The following is a 17768-nucleotide window of genomic DNA, read 5'->3' on the forward strand; positions in this document are numbered from 1 at the left end:
TCCACTCCAAAGCACAAGCCCTCAACATATCCTCAAGGGTTTGAATAGTCCTCTCTGATTGCCCATTTGTCTGAGGGTGATAAGTTGAACTAAAATTTAACCGAGTACCCATAGCTGATTGTAACGTACCCGAAAACTTAGACACAAAGCGAGGGTCCCGATCTGACACTATTGACACAGGTGCACCATGCAATCTAACAATCTCCTTCACATACAACTGTGCAAATCGAGCTAGAGAATAATTCATCCGAACTGCAATAAAATGTGCTGACTTGGTTAATCTATCAACAACAACCCAAACTGCATCGTGATTACTACTAGTACAAGGTAAAGCACACACAAAGTCCATGGTATCATGATCCCGCTTCCACTCTGGTATAGGTAAGGGTTGTAGTTTCCCCGCAGGTTTCTAATATTCTACTTTAACTTGTTTTCACACCAAACACTGAGCCACAAATTCTGCAATATCTCCCTTTATACCATTCCACCAAAAATGTTCATGAAGATCCCGATACATCTTAGTGCTTCCAGGATGAATGCTGTAACTAGAACTATGTGCCTCTGTCATAATCTCCTTCCTCAAATCACCACTAGTAGGAACACAAATTCGGCTACGGAATCTAAGCAACCCGTCATCACTAACCACAAAGTCTACATTCTTACCCTCTGCCATCTCTCCTTCAATACGCTCACACTGGGGGTCAATCTCCTGTGCTAAACGAATCCGTTCTCTCAAGGTTGGCTGAACTATCAATTGATTACAATAAGCCCTATTACCAGGTGTAACAACCTCAAGCCTCAAACGTCTCATGTCTTCCACCAAACAACTCTCAATAGACAAAGCAGCTATATCTCCAACTGCGACCTTCCTACTCAAGGCATCTGCAACCACATTTGCCTTCCCCGTATGATATAAAATATTCACATCATAATCTTTTAGTAACTCAAGCCATCTTCTTTGCCTCAAATTTAGTTCCTTCTGTGTGAAAATATACTTCAAACTCTTATGATTAGTGTAAATCTCACATGACTCTCCATACAAATAATGTCGCCAGATCTTAAGAGCAAAAATCACTGCTGCTAACTCTAAGTCGTGTGTAGGATAGTTTCTCTCATGTACTTTCAACTGTCGTGACGCATAAGCAATCACCTTCCCATGCTGCATGAGCACACATCCTAAACCCTGTCGTGAAGCATCACTATAAATCACAAAACCACCTCCATCTGTAGGTAAGGCAAGGAATGGAGCTGATGTCAATCTCTGTTTAAAATCTTGGAAACTACGCTCGCAATCATCATTCCACTCAAACTTTACCCCTTTTCTGGTGAGATTGGTAAGTGGCAAAGAAATACGGGAAAATCCTTCCACAAACCGTCTGTAATACCCAGCAAGCCCTAGAAAGCTATGTACCTCCGTCACAGAAGTAGGTCGTGGCCAATCAATAATTGCTGACACCTTTGTACTATCCACAGATACCCCATCTTTACTCACTACATGACCTAAAAAGGATACACTGCTCAACCAGAATTCACACTTCTTAAATTTTGCATACAATCTCTTCTCCCTAAGGATCTGCAATACTACCCTCAAATGCTGCTCATGCTCCTCCTTACTCCTCGAATAAATTAGGATGTCATCAATAAACACTACCACAAATTTATCCAGTTGGGGTTTAAATACTCTGTTCATTAAATCCATGAATGCGGCCGGTGCATTTGTGAGACCAAAAGGCATCACCAAAAACTCATAATGCCCATAATGGGTTCTAAAAGCAGTCTTAGGAACATCCTCATCCCTTACCTTCAACTGGTGATAGCCTGACCTCAAGTCAATTTTAGAGAATACTTGAGCTCCCTGCAACTGATTAAATAGATCATCAATGCGTGGCAAAGGATACCTATTCTTCACTGTGACTTTATTCAGCTCTCTATAATCAATACACAATCTCATAGACCCATCCTTCTTCTTTACAAACAGCACAGGCGCTCCCCAAGGTGAAACACTAGGCCTAATAAAACCTTTGTCTAGCAACTCCTGTAACTGAGTTTGTAACTCCCTCAACTCCAACGGTGCCATTCTATAGGGTGCTTTAGAGATAGGTGTTGTATTAAGGATCAAGTCAATGGAAAATTCAACCTCACGATCTGGAGGAAGACCAGGTAGATCCTCTGGAAAAACATCAACAAATTCCCTCACTACAGGTAGCTCCTCTAACCTCTGCTCTGGTTGTTCAGTACTCATCACACAAGCTAAATAACCATGACACCCTTTTCTCAACATTCGGTTAGCCTGAAGGGAAGAAATAAAACAAATAGAAGACCCTTTCACATCTCCCTGAAAGAAAAACTCATGTTGCCCCGGCATAGCAAAAACTACCCTCTTTCTAAAACAATCAATAGAGGCATGATGCTTCGTTAACCAATCCATCCCCAAAATCACATCAAAATCCTTCATCTCTAAAGAAATCAAATCCACTGGAAAAATTCTACTATCTAACTTTATCTCACAAGATCTACAAACATCCCCTAACACTATTGTTTCTCCTAATGGAGTAGACACAGCAATACATGCATCCAAAGGCTCACAAGGAATAGACAAGCAACGTAGAAACTTAGGTGCAGCAAAAGAATGTATAGATCCTGAATCAATTAAAACTCTGGCAGGTACAAATGATATAAGGAGTGTACCTTGCACCACAGATGGAGCAACCTCAGCCTCCTCTCTAGTGAGAGCATAAACACGTCCTTGGGTAGCTGCTGATTTCTTTTCCCGAGTCCCATTCCCGGATGTCTGACCTTGGGTAGTCCCACTTTTGCCATTATTCTGCTTCTGGTTAAACCCACCGCTATAAAAATTCGTCTTTGCCCTTGCCCTTGAGATGACTGTGCTACTAACTAACCTCCCAGTCCCTTAGACCTACATTGTGCAGAGAGATGCCCAGGCTTGCCACACTTAAAGCATATTCAAGCTGTGCCATCACAATTATACCCAACAGAATGTGATTTACCACATTTATCACAAATCCTCCGATTCTGCTGCCTCATGCCATTGCTAACCTGGCCTTGGGTGTAAGGCTTCTTGCTAGGATTGCTACCACCACCACGATGCTCTACTTGTCTCTCCCCTCTAAGTCTCTTGTTTTGTGGTTCCTTAGCCTTTTGTTCCTCAGCTCTCTTTTCCTCTTCTACTCCCCTTTCAGCTAGTAATGCCTTGCTTACCAATGCAGAATATGTCTTCATCTCCAAAATAGCTACTTTTGCATAGATCTCTGACCGCAAGCCATTCTCAAACAACATCACTCTATCTTCCTCTATGGCCACCTGATGTGGGGCATACCTCGACAACTCCGCAAACTTGGCTTCATACTGAGCCACCGACATGTCATTTTGCTTCAAATTGAGAAAATCCACTTGCTTCTGCCTTCGCACCGCTTCAGGGAAGTATTTCTCATTAAACAATTCTAGAAACTTGCTCCACACTAGCTATGTTTCTCTACCCTCATATTGACGCTTCAACATGCGCCACCAATGCTCTGCTTGACCCTTGAACCTAAAAGCTGCGAAGGCCACCTTCTGGTCTGCTGAACAACCTAGAACATCAAATATTTTCTCCATCTCTAGTACCCATGCCTCCGTAGGGTCCACTGTTCCATGAAATTCTGGAGGTTTTGCCTTCATAAACCTCTCAAATAAGGAACCTCTATCCAAAGTTAAAGTTGGGTGAACTGCTGGTTGTGGGGCTACATGACTATTCAGTAATCCCAACAATGACTGTAAAACCTGAGCGGTTGGTGCAGCAGGAACAACTCCTGGTGCTTTAGGGACGACTGGAGCAACAGGTGGTGCGGTAGGGGGTATAGGAACAGGGGGAACTCTACGATTAGCAACTGGTTGATCAGTTCCAAGAGCATTGACACTTCTTCTCCTAGGTGCCATCTCTTAACCTTCAAAATGAAATCAAGAACGATTCAACACAAGCTTAAACAAAACTAACTTAACCAAACACTACTAAGTACTATAGGGACTCGGACCTCGTCTAAATGATGAAATGCAAGGTATGTAACTTGATAAATCTATAGCTCTGATACCACAATTGTCACACCCCAAATCTGGGCATGACCGGCCGTGGCCCATAGGGACTTAGCCCAAGGCACACGTAAGCCTAAACATGAACCCAAAACCATAAAGAATAAATGTGATCATAGCCCAGAAATAAATAAATCAACACTCAATCCAGTGACATACCACAAGTGAAAAACAAGTCATAACCAACTTTCTAAAAACATATATATACTAAATGGAACACAAACCGCCCACAAAATAAAATAATTCTAAATAAAATCCAACCACAATGTATGCACAAAACTCGACAAAGCAACCTAAAATAAATTAAATAAATGCCCTAGAGGTCCATGTAATTGAGTCCCCGCTACGCCATGAGTCGACTCTAAGTCCTTCTAACACCTGGAAATGGTAAACAACTAAGTCAGCTGATAGCTCAGTGAGTAGCAACATGGATAGTAAATGTAGTTTTCAAAACAGGGTTCAATTCCAAAATAAGATATATATCACAGAAACTAGATTGGCATACAGTTTGGTAAATACAATCTGTTTCAAAAAGAAGGTTCAACAGTTCAATACTTAAAATACTCATGTCTCGCAAGAACATGATAAACAACATTTTCTACTTAAAACAGATTATAACATGAACACCAATAATTTTCTGGGTACCAAGAAAAACAAATAATCTGCCACACAGTTCTCAAGGCTATAAGCCCCGTTGGATCCAATACCGAACTAAGAGTCATCCTCAGGGTGGCACCTGGGCCTTTTCTCAAAGACGATCCGATTGAAGGTCACCTAGTTGTTTTTAAAGGTCTTTTCCTTACAATTGTTGAGCACTAGAGTCATCATGGTCCAACCCGGATCTGTTCCCTAGTGGCCAGAGTCACCACACATAGTGGAATAATTTCCCTGGACTAAATACACACATGGTCCCAATAATCAATACACATCAGTTTCGCAAAACATGGTGGTTCATCATTATAAACATGAGACCAAAACAAATAGTTTACAGTATGCCAAGTTCACACATGTTTCAGAAATAATTTGATTCAATTGATAATATAATAATTTATCAAAACAGTTTAGTCTTGAAACAACAATTTAATTTTCCAACAGTTCAGGGTAGGGTTACATTTATAAAAATACGTAGCATGAAACTACTCACCTGAAAACGAAATAATATAATCCTCGTATAGAGTGTAAAAGTCCAACTAGTGCCCTGAACCAAGTATAAAAACTACACGTCACAACTAATTTAAAAATACTAAAAAAAATAGGAACTAAGTAACCTCAAACTAGAGCGCACTAACATGGCTCAACCCAACTCACCGTTACTCTTAAATATTACCTAAGTTCATGTTCTTCAAGGTTTAAAATCACCCAAGACATGGGTTCCGATCGAAACTTAAATAAAAATAACTTTAAGATAAAACAGAGTTTTAAACAAGTTTTTTCCAATCTATTCGCTAACTTTGAAAATTACAAAACCCACTCCACGCTATTCGAAAAATTCCAAAAACCTCCAGATATGATCTAATATATCCTAAGTTTCAAACCCAATTGGTTTCACTTGATTTGCTTATCAAAATAATTATCTACAATTTATTATATCCAAACAGGTTGTTTTCTGCAGCACTTTAAAGAAATTAACGGTTCTCTTAATATATAAGAGCAATCAATGCAAGGCCAAAAACGTACGAAACTAGACTCGTAACCGGTTCTAATGACACTAATTTGATAATTTTTGGATTTAAACCCAAAGAGAACAACACTCCCGAATTTACTATTTCGGACTGGTTTCCTAGACAGATTTGAATACCTCAATTTATATGGATTTTGACTCCCAAAAATTATGAAAACAATTAGATATGCAATTAAATATGTAATTAATCTACTGTAAAAATTTCGTATTAAAATTCATCCGTTTGATATGGTTTCCTGATTTTTAAAGTTTGTGATTCTGTGCAGAATTTTTGGACTATGAATTACACCATTCTTTATACATAAATTTAACTCCTCAAATTTCTTAACAGTATATATATACAAACTACATAAACCTACAACCTCTCCATGAATGAATAAAATAATTATAGAATAAGGATGAAGAACAAAGAAAGAAGAGAAGAAAACCAAGGAGGGCTAACCTTTGATGATCACACACAACACAACACACCCAAAAGTTCTTTGATTGCAACATCTTCTTCTTTTTTTTCCTTCTCTCAAACCCTCTCCCGTGGCTGCTGTGTTGTTGCCCTATGTGGTGAACAAATAATAGAGTCGGGTTTGTGTTTATTTTATTTTATACTAGCGGTGGGCACACATAGGTCAAATAAATAAATAAATATATAAAATATATGTATAAGTTATATGTAACTCAAATGGTAGGAGTCTTATATATTAACCTTGTGGTTTAGAGTTTAAGTCACACCCTCCTCTCTCTCTATTTTTTTTTTTATTTTTTTTAATAAACCTTGTTTCTAAATTAAAAATTTTCACCATAAATTTATTTTAGGTTTAAAAATTAATTAAAGAATCCTCCAATAATATTTAATTTGCACCTTAGAATTCACCACCAAAATATTTGAGATTGTAATATTATTATTTAATTATTTACTTAATTTGTATATTCGGGTTCTCACAACATGAAGAACACCTGTGGGTAGTGCTTGAACTGCTTAGAGCCCATAAGCAGTATGCTAAATTTAGGAAATGTGAGTTATGACTGAAAGAAGTTAAGTTCTTAGGCCATGTGGTATTCGGGGAAGGGGTGACTGTAGATTCATCCAAGATAGAGGTGGTGAAAGATTGGGCACAACCTAAGAATGCCTTTAAGATTCGTAGTCTTCTGGGGCTGGCCAGGTACTATCGGAGGTTTGTGAAAGATTTCTGAAAGCTAGCTTCACCTTTAACTAGGCTAACGAGGAAGGGAGTCAAATTTGTGTGGGATGAGAATTGTGAGAATTCGTTCCAAGAGCTCAAAGTTAGACTTACCACTACTCTAGCATTGATTATTCTGGAGAGGGGTTTGGGTTACTTGGTTTACTGTGATGCTTCACGGGAAGGTTTAGTTTATGTTTTGATGTAAGAGGGGAAGATAGTAACCTATGGCTCACGGTAATTGAAAACACATGAGAGGAATTACCCTACTCATGACCTAGAGTTAGCAACTGTGATATTTGCCTTGAAGATTTGGAGGCACTATCTATATGGTGAGAGATTTGAGGTGTTTTCTGATCATAAGAGTCTAAAATATCTGTTTACACAGAAAGACTTAAATTTGAGGCAGAGAAGGTGGATGGAATTTATAGAGGATTATGATTTCGAGTTGCATTACCATCCGGGGAAGGCCAATGTTGTAGCCAATGCTTTGAGTAGTAAATCTAGTAGTAATGTAGCTTGTATTTCCATCCAGGAATTGGAAATGTTGGGTGCTCTTGGGGAATTTGACTTGCACCTTGGTGAGTCCGTTGAATCTGCAGCCTTATTTTCTATGGTTGCACAACCTACACTTGTGAATCAAGTGTTAGAAGTGCAGAGGAGTGATCTTAAGGTAGAAACCTTCAGGGAGAAAATTGCCAATGGGAAAATAAAACGGGGCTTGAATGTGTATCCTAACCAGAGTGTGAGATACCGTGACCGTTTGTTTGTACCGGAGTCTTGCCGAGAGGAAGTACTTCAACAATTTCACCATTCACGCCTTGCGGTGCATTCGAGAGGCACAAAGATGTATCGTGATCTGAGTCACCAGTTTTTTGTATCAAAGTGCTTTACTTGTCAGCAAGTGAAGGCTGAACATCAGAGACCAGCTAGTTTGCTGCAACCCTTACTTATAGCTGAGTGAAAATGGGAGCATGTCACGATGGATTTTATTGTGGGCCTTCCGAGGACTCAACGGGTTAGTGATGCCATTTGAGTGGTAGTTGACTAGTTAACCAAGTCAGCGCATTTTATTCCTATGCGCGTAAGTGATTCGGTAGATTATCTTGCCGACTTGTATATCAGGGACATAGTGAGGTTACACGAGATCCCTGTGACTATAGTTTTGGGTAGAGATCCGCGTTTTACAGCTAGGTTGTGACAGAGCTTACAAAGTGCCTTGGGCACCAGATTGACCTTTAATACTGCGTATCATCCTCAGACTGACGGGCAATCCGAGTATACTGTTCAAATCCTTGAGGATATGCTTCAAGGTTGTGTACTTGATTTTAAGGGGTCATAGGAGAGGCACCTGCCCTTAGTGGAGTTTGCCTACAATAACAGTATTTAGTCGAGTATTGGCATGGCACCATTTAAGGCCTTGTATGGCCGACCTTGTAGGTCTCTGGTGTGTTGGGCCGAGGTGGGTGATGCACCTTTGCTAGGCCCATATTTGGTGTGAGAAACGACAGAGAAGGTAGCGCTCATTTGTAAGAGATTGGTTACGGCTTAGAGTCATCAGAAAAGTTATGCTGATCGTAGGAGATGGCCCTTGTCTTTTGAGGTAGGAGACCATGTGTTTTTGAAAATATCGCCTAAGCGAGGTTTGATGAGATTTGAGAAGAGTGAGAAGTTGTCCCCTTGGTTTATTGGCCCTTTTGAGATCCTTGAGCGAATTGGGGAGGTTGCTTATCGATTGGCATTGCCGCCACAACTTTTCGGGATTCATGACGTGTTTCATGTTAGTATGCTTCAAAAGTATGAGCTGGATCCATTGTACGTGTTGGATTGGACCGACTTGGAGGTAGATGAGGGTGCCTCATATGAGGAGAGACCGGTGAGAGTCTTGGATAGAAGGGACCAAGTCTTACGAGGCAAGACAATTCCTTTAGTTAAAGTTTTGTGGAAACACCACGGGGTTGAGGAAGCAACCTGGGAGCCCGAATTGGAAGTTCGTGAAAAACATCCGGAGTTATTTGTTGATGTTTAGTTTTATGTTAAGGTTTTCATTATGTAAATGGAATGTAAAGACGTTGTATATGTTTCAATATGAGTACATTGTATATGTTATAAGTATTTTGGAAACATGGATTTAATAGAAACATTGCACATATTTTACGAATATGGAATATTGATGATGTTGTATTATTTTGAAAGCATTGCATATGCTGTGTGAGTTTTGAGAACTCGGATTTGATTAAACATTGTAAATGTTTTGGAAAATTGAAAATTTTATCTTAAATTGAGACTTGTGCATCAAGGCGATGGGAATGGATAATCGAGAATGTATCATGGTGTTCAACCTGTAAGAATGACACAGTAGTGAATGGTTTATTTTCAATTTTGAATTTAATTTGCAATTTCGGGGACGAAATTCTTTAAAGGGGGGAGGTTATAGCGATTCCAGTTTTGACCCATTACTTATTGCATTTTGGACTCGGGTTGGTTTGGTTTTGAATAGTTATTCATATCTCTTTCCGTTGTCTTTCCCTTTATTTTGGTTATCGGGTTGTAGTTGTGCGTTTGGGGCAGGTTGGTTACCTTTCTTTTCAAACTTTTATTGCCCAGATTTTGGCACTTCCACTTGAGCGAGATTTCTTGTGCTTGAGCGGGCTTCACAAATTTTACTCCTCTGCTCGAGCGGCCATTCTCATGCTCGAGCGGGATTCGTCAAATCTCAGTATTTCTGTTGTAGGTCTGAAAACACTGGAAGTATACATTGGACGCTCGAGCGTCCAGTTCCACACTCGAGCGGGGACCTTCGTCTGCAAAACTTCTAGAATTGTGTAATCTACGCTTAAGCGCCAACTTTCACACTTGAGCGGAACTTTGTGTCTAATGCTCGAGTGGGGCTTTCCACGCTCGAGCAGACTGCTCGTATAACAGTCCGAGAAGATGATATTTTGAACCACTTTTTCATATCTCTCTATCTCTAAAACTTTCCAAAAGCTTGTTCTTGAGCCCCTCTCTCTACAAATCACCTTCTCTCTAAGATTTCATCTAGATCCATTGAGATTTCCACCCTAGTGCCTTTGGGAAAAAGGTGGAGCTCGCCAAGATCTACTTTTTGATCTGATTAGAACTGGGTTTCGGCGTTCTTGGAGTTTTCCTCTCATTTGGCTCATCTTCTTCCTTTGAGGTAGGGATCTTTCTACACTTTTATATGATATTTAGCTTAGTTATTGTCTCTTGTGTAACAATGGAGTGATTTGGGGATGTTTTAAATAAACCTAGGGTTTGTGTACAAAATAGATAGAGGGGTTTTGGGTGAAGATGAAATAAATGCTTGTAGGGTTTGAAAATGGTGTTGCATTGAGGCTAATTTGATGATTTTGGCACATGGTTAATATTTTGGGGAAAAGGGGAATTTTGCCCTAAAATGACTATCATAATTATTTTTATAAATAATTGAAATTGGCATTGGAAATGTGGAATTGAGAGGATATAGACATGAATGGTGGAATTGGTTATGTATTAACTCATTTCTTTGGAAGTTTGAATAAATTATCTGTCATGAGATTGTTTATCTGTTTAGAAATATCGATATTGGGTTATCGGTGGAGGATAACTTCGATTGTTGTAGAAATGGCATGTGCATTAGGCAAACTGAAACTAATCTTTGATGGTTGTCATTGAATATGGCCGTGTCTATATACATTGTGCATGTGTGATTACTTGGGAATGAAAGGGGATGTACTCTATTGTTTGGTTGTGTTTATATACATTGCGTATGTATGAATGATTGTTTGGGAGGAGAAATGGGTTGGACTCCATTATAATTAAGTTGGCTGGAGTGTCTTGGGTGAAAGTCTCGAAATTTATACACGGGTGCCTAGCCCGCGGACAAAATATCCATAAAATGGCAATTGTAATGCTTGTATAGCCTACGTTTACATGGGTCCCGTTTGACGGCTGCCCCGCAGATGAAATTTCTGCAAAAGAAAATTTTGAAGTGTTCATGCATTGTTGATGTGATTGTGGAACTAATGAGTTGAAGTCTTATTTAGATTGTTAAAAAGATAATGAAATTGATCCATGTAATGAGATGAAAGGGAATTGGTACCTTGTGACTATATACTTGTGGATGTCTCTATCACTGACGTTGTGTATGCATAGTGCACTTATATCTTTGCTAAGTTTCATATACTGTGTTAGATGATTTCTACTGGGTTGTGGCTCACCCTATTTGGGAATAACATTTTCAGGTAATGATGGCATGTCTCCACCGAGGTGATAGCATTGAAAGAACATTTTAGGAAGCAAGGGCTTCATGTTTTGTTTATTTTGTATAGCCTAGGGCTAAATTTGTAATTGAGCGAAGCTCATTTTGTTGTAACCAAGTCAAGACTTGGAAAAGTGTAAGCCGATAGGACATTTATCTCTTTCTCAAACTCTTTTGTAAGTATTAACTCCATGTAATGAAAAGACTATTTACTGTGATTCATGCTATTATTAATATGTGTTTGGGTAGTAGTTATTGTATTATTTTGGGGGCGTTTTAGTAGCTAGAGTGGAGAATCATAATAAGCACGCCTAATCCCATTGCTCAGGTGATCAAAGGAGGCAAGAGATGCCTGCGCTATCTATATCCAGAAGCTTTAGAACTAGTAGTTCCACATCACTGACGAAGAAGTCCTATACTTAGGACAACAGTTATTGCCGCTCACATCCATGGATGACGTCCAAATATTCTTACTTCGCTCGATCGGAGGACCTGAGTGACATCTTGGAAGAGAGAGCACGATGGAGAGAGGCCAAAAAGGTACCGGCATTGCAGAGGCTGGCCTCTAGGTCCCATGGTAGTAAAGAGGTCATAATGTCATCGCCACATGTTGCGTTGCGCACACTTGTAGATAGAGATTTGGCGAGACTGAACGTCACCCCTTTTTCCCTTGAGATTGAGAATGCGCCTCTTCCCATAGGCTTTCACCAATCCAAGATCGACCTCTATGATAGGAAAATCGATCCCTACCTGCACGTAATCCATTTTCGGCATGTCATGGTTGTTCATAGGTGCAACGATGCCTTAATGTGAATTCTCTTCCCATCAAGTTTGGGCGAGTTGGGCCTGAAATGGTTTAAGGGGTTGCCATAGGGAAGCATCCATGGTTGGCAGCAACTGGCAAAGGCGTTCGTCACCAGATTTGAGACAAATACAACAACGCCAAAGGAAGTTGACCATCTTCTAGGAGTAAACATAGGACAAGGAGAGTCACTGAAGGCATATAATGCCAGATATTGGGAAGCATTTAATGAGATTCATGATTGCCCCACCAACCTAGCTATCCCTTAATACAAGCCTAGCCTTCTAGTCAGACATAGGCTAAGAGACTTGCTTACAATGAATTAACCCTCGACGATAGAGTTATTGATGCAAAGAATCAACGAAAACATAACGGTTGAGGATGATGCGGGCGGGGTCACCGTGAAGACAAATCTGGTGGAGGCAGAAAAAAGAGTTGCCAAGAAAGTTCACACGGTCGGACGGGAGAATAACCATCCAAACAACCACAGAAGAGAACACAACTGTAGCACTAACCACAACAACCGAAACCAAAATAGAAACAATGACCGAGCTAACAATCCTTGTGATGAGGAGGAAGATGCCAGAAGAAAGTTGAAAGCCCAGACTGGCATCATTGCAATCTTTAAGATACCGATCTATCATATCTTAAATGAAATCAGTGATGAGGCATACGTCTGGTGGCTGGTCAAATTGGGGGATCTTCAAAGGGGGTTCAATACAAGGTACCGTTGCACTTACCACGATGAACAAGGGCGCTGCACAGAAGATTGCATGCCTTTGAAACAACACTTGGAAGAGTTGATTGCAGCAGGACATTTAGACCGGTACATTGATAGAGGCATTAAAGCGGCATCACAAGGATAGGCCGAGCCTAACAACCTAGCTATTCTAGATGCTCTCCTTCAAGAAGTCATCAACATGATCCATGGGATCATTGAGCCGAGACGAATAAGTGAGCTCAGGGGGTGATTAAAAAAGTGAAGCACATGAGGTAGGTACTGTTTGTTCAGTTGGTCAATAAGAAAGGCAGAACTGAGATGAAAGATATTATGACTTTTTCGAGCAAGGACTTAGAGAGGATTTAGAATCACCATAACAATGCACTAGTTGTCACTCTACGTATCAAAGACTTCGACATCAAAAGGATTTTGATTGACCAAGGCAGTTCGGTCGAGATAATGTATGATGATGCCTTTAAGCAGCTGAAGTTGGAGAACAAAGACTTGGCACTAGCAACTTTTCCTTTGGTCGACTTTAATTCTTAGCCCAAATGGCCATTGGGCAAGATCATATTGCCGATAAAAGCAGTCTCGGTCACCAAGAAAGTGGAGTTTTGGGTGCTGAATGTGTTTTCTACCTACAACCTAATTGTTGGAAGAGGATGGTTGCATGTCATACAAGCAGTGGCATCAACTTATCACCAAATAATGTGCTCCCCTTCAATATCTGAGGTGATAGAAGAAGTTTGGGGAGACCAAATGATGTCAAAGCAATGCTTTGTTGTGGTAAATGGTAGCCTGGCTGCTAAAGGCTTCGTCCAGATGATCGAAGGATCGAAGGACCGAAGGACAAAGAAGTCCTAGTCAATGTTGGCAATAAAGCTAAAGAGAAGGCTGTGGAGGACTTGGTGGAAGTCCAAATTGATGAAAATGATCCGAGTAAGTTCTTTCTGCTAGAATCATCTTTGTCTAGCAAAGAATGGTTGGAAATTGTGGACTTTTTGATTTCTAACATGGAAGTGTTTTTTTGGACACATTACGATATGCCTGGCATTGATCCAAGCTTCATTTTCCATTAGTTCAATGTCTTTCTGAATTCCCGGCCGGTCATACAACGAACTCAGCGATTAGCCTTCCATCACGCCGAGGTGATTGCAAAGGAGGTCAAAAACTTGTTAGAAGCAAGGGCAATCCAAGAGGTGCACTACCCAAATGGATTTTCAACAAGTGGTGGTACCGAAGAAGAATGAAAAGTGGCGAGTTTGCATCGACTACAAGATAGTCAACAAAGCTTGCCCTAAAGATAGCTTCCTGCCACCTAGAATCAACCAATTGGTGGACCTTATAGCCGAGCATATGAGGTTCAATTTCTTAGATGTATACCGCAGCTATCACCATATAACCATGTACGAGTCGAACAGAGAGATCACTTCCTTCACAACCCTAAGAGGGTTGTATTATTACAAGGTCATGCCTTTCAGTTTGAAGAATGCAGGGGCAACCTTTCAAAGAATGATCACCAAAATGTTTGCTCCTTTGCTCGGCCGTATAATGGAGGCCTACATTGACGACATGGTGGTCAAAAGCAAGTTTGAATCTGATTATCTGGCCGACCTTGTTGAAATATTTGAAATCCTCAAGCGTCACAAGTTGCGCTTGAATGCATCCAAGTGCACATTCGCCACGGGGTTGGGGAAATTTTTAGGCTTCTTGGTGACAAACCATGGAATAGAAGCAAAGCCCTCACAGATAAAGGCAATACAAGAGTTAGAGCAGCAAAATTCCACAAAGAACGTGCAACATATTGCCGAGATGGCAGCCATGCTTAATAGATTTATTAGGCGGTCATCATATCATTATAGGCCTTTCTTCCAATCTCTTAGGTCCAACTTCCTTTGGGACGAAGAATGTAACCAAGCTCTAACAAATTTGAAGGCATACCTATCCGCTGCTCCACTCTTGGTGACTCCAAAGCCCAACGAAGAACTTTTCCTGTACTTGGTCGTTTCTCAGCATGCTATTAGTGCGGTACTCGTTTGGGTTGATGGAATACAACACCTGCCTATCTTTTTTGTGAGCAAAAGTTTGCTCCATGTAGAGTCGAGTTACCTACCCCTAGAGAAACTTGCTTTGGCACTTATGATGGCCTCTAGAAAGCTAGCACACTATTTTCACACTCATGCAATAGTGGTGCTAAGGAAATTCCCGCTGAAAGCATTGTTTAAGAGGGTAGATTTTTCTAGCAGTATCTTAAAATAACAGGTTGAACTAGGATAGTATAACTCAAGTTCCAACCCAAAATTACAATTAAGGTGCCAGCCTCAGCAAATTTTGTGGCTAAATTCTCCCTTGAAACTCACCCGGTTTGCCCCGTTGACCTAACTCAAACAACCAAGCAAGAGAAATCAATTAATGCGAAGACAGTCTGGCTAACAACCACTTTGCACCAAGATGAACCTTTTCCACTATCTGCTCAGTCTAATAGCATGCCCTTGGGTTTGGAACCAGTAATGCAATTTATTGTACCCAATGCCGAAGTGAGGCAATCTTCGAGGAAATGGTCAGACAGCTGACCAGCGAGTTGGAAGTACATTCGAAGAAGTCACACAAAGAAATCATCTTAACTCCAAATTAAAGAACTTTGAAGATCCGACGGATTGTTGAAAGTTGTTCATTGGTGAAATGTGGAAGCTTTTTGTCGACGTGGCATCAAACTGACATAGAGCCAGGCTAGGAGTTGCCTTAATCTCTCCAGATAGTCTTGTGATTGAGCAAGATTAGACTAGGGTTTCCTGCATTAAACAATGAAGTTGAATATAAAGCACTGGTTGTTAGGCTAAAAAGTGCCTGGCATATGAAAGCAACTGATCTGATGGTTTATAATGACTCAAAGCTAGTGGTGAACCAAGTGTTAGGGAAATACGAAACCAGAGATGATAGAATGGCAAAGTATCAAGCTTTGGTGAGGGAAGAGATCAAGAAGTTCCAAGCAATAAGAGTAGCACAGATCGGTCAAGAACAAAACATCAAGGTAGATGAATTAGTCAGTCTAGTATCTATGGCAAACCTTGCAACTCCCAACCCCTTCCTGATTGAATTCTTGCCAAAACCAAACATCGAAGAGCCAGAAGTAATTGAGGTGTTTTGCTTTGAGCTAGGGCCATCATGATAGATCCCACCATCACCTTTCTAAAGGACAGAACCTTCCCAACTAAGAAGAAAAAAGTGAACAAAATCTAGGCTAAGTCTGAACGGTTTTGGATTTTCTCATCCAAAGCATTGTATAAGAAGTCTTTCACTAAATTGTACTTAAAGTGTGTTCACCCCAGCTAGACAGAGGTCTTTTTCTTCGAAATTCATGAGGGCATGTGTAGAAGCCATATTGAGGGGAGGCCATTGGCCTACCGAGCTATCTCTCAAAGGTATTGGTGGTCGTGCATGCAACAGACGCTCAGAAGTATGTATGGAAGTGCTAGAAATGCCAAAAATTTACACACCAAATCCATCAACTGGCCAGAGAACTCGTACCTCTAACAAGCCCTTGGCTTTTTGCTCTCTCGGGACTGGACATTGTTGGGCCACTTCCAACCGCACTGGGCAATCGTAAGTTCTTCATCGCAACAACAAATTATTTCACCAAATGGGTTGAAGCTGAACCCTTGGCCTCTATCAAAGAAAAAGATGTAAAGAAGTTCGTTTACCAGAATGTGATCACTCGGTTTGGAGTCCCATCGGCATTAATTTTAGACAATGGCACACAATTTGATAGAAAGATCTTCAGGGGATTTGTGGAGAATTAAAGATAGAGTTCTACAATTACACACTAGTCTACCCTCAGTCAAACGAATAAGCCAAAGATTCAAACAAAATGATTCTTGACGAGCTGAAAAAGAGGCTGGAGAAAGCCAAAGGGAGATGGGCCGAGGAACTCCCTAATGTGCTTTGGGTGTATAGAACTACTCCAAGGAGGTCAACCAGGGAGACGCCTTTTGACATGGCCTATGGCATAGAGGCAGATGTTTTGCTGGAAATTAGCATGCCAACCATTAGAACTGAGAACTTTGAGCCAGATTTGAATGGTAAAGCCATTGCCTTAGAGTTGGACCTTGTTGAAGAAAGAAGGGAGAAAACACTAACTCACATTGCGCTTTACCAACAAGAGTTGCCAAAGAAATATAACAAGACCATGCACCCACAATTGTTCGAAATTGGAGATTGGGTTTTGCGTAAAGTGATGGGCAATATTCTTGTGCCGAGTAAAGGAAAACTGGGAGTAAATTGGGAAGGACCGTACAAAATTACCGGTTTGGCTAGAAAGGGGGCATACCACATAGAAGACTTTGGATGGCCGAGCTATTCCCAAACCATGGAACGCGACTAATCTAAAGTTGTTCTACTTTTAAATGTAATCTTCTTTACTTTTGGCTTAACCCTTCTCACTTATGTAATCTTCCTTGCTTTTGTTGGAATCCTTTCTACTTATGATGTAATGAAACAATGAGATTGTTTTCTTCAAAATTGTTGTATTTTCATATGTTTTCTTTTCGGTTTACTATACTACTATACTACTAAGTCCCACTGAGCAGATTCAGCACGGTCCTCGGGGCAACCAAAAGCTGATGGTCTGCCAACACCAAACCTCATTACTAAGCTGATTTTTCTCAGCAAGATGAAAGTTAGTGTTTTGTTCATGTAACAACCCCAAAATGCGTATAAGAAGTCATCCTTATTTAACTAGGGGATAATGTGTTTTAATTTAATTATATCTATTGGAATTGAAGAACTATCTGTTGAGTTATGACTTTAAGATTGGAATTGACGACCTTTACAGGTTCAGAAATCAAAATTGAGTGCTCAGGTATGTTAATGGGAATTTTTAGAACTATTTGGGAAAATTAATTGGAATTCTAATTTGTCTGATTCGTTAATGCATGTTTGGGTGGTTAATTTTGTACTGCAAAATTGAAGGCCGTAGAGGTTTTAGAAACCGGAACAAAGGGCATATTTATGATCAACATAATTTTTAGAGTCATCTGGGAAGT

The 17768-nt window shown here is 40.3% G+C and overlaps 2 protein-coding genes across 2 annotated transcripts; one reads left to right on the plus strand and one right to left on the minus strand.

Annotated features, from left to right (window-relative positions):
- Window positions 1-1206: 1206 nt before the first annotated feature.
- LOC114305586 (uncharacterized) lies at window positions 1207-3936 on the minus strand. The gene is made up of 7 exons (XM_082900987.1): window positions 3498-3936; window positions 3058-3431; window positions 2901-2969; window positions 2522-2830; window positions 2143-2290; window positions 1316-1500; window positions 1207-1224 (listed from the first exon to the last, which is right to left on the minus strand). The coding sequence occupies exons 1-7, from the start codon at window positions 3934-3936 to the stop codon at window positions 1207-1209; spliced, it is 1542 nt and encodes a 513-aa protein (XP_082757113.1).
- A 12658-nt stretch (window positions 3937-16594) lies between these two features.
- On the plus strand, window positions 16595-17107 carry LOC145805779 (uncharacterized). Its single transcript, XM_082900988.1, has one exon. It carries the CDS (start codon window positions 16595-16597, stop codon window positions 17105-17107), a length of 513 nt encoding a protein of 170 aa, XP_082757114.1.
- Window positions 17108-17768: the final 661 nt, after the last annotated feature.

This window comes from Camellia sinensis, chromosome 13, assembly GCF_055761805.1.
Source record: "Camellia sinensis isolate YWXY chromosome 13, ASM5576180v1, whole genome shotgun sequence".
NCBI classification, from domain to species: Eukaryota; Viridiplantae; Streptophyta; class Magnoliopsida; order Ericales; family Theaceae; genus Camellia; species Camellia sinensis.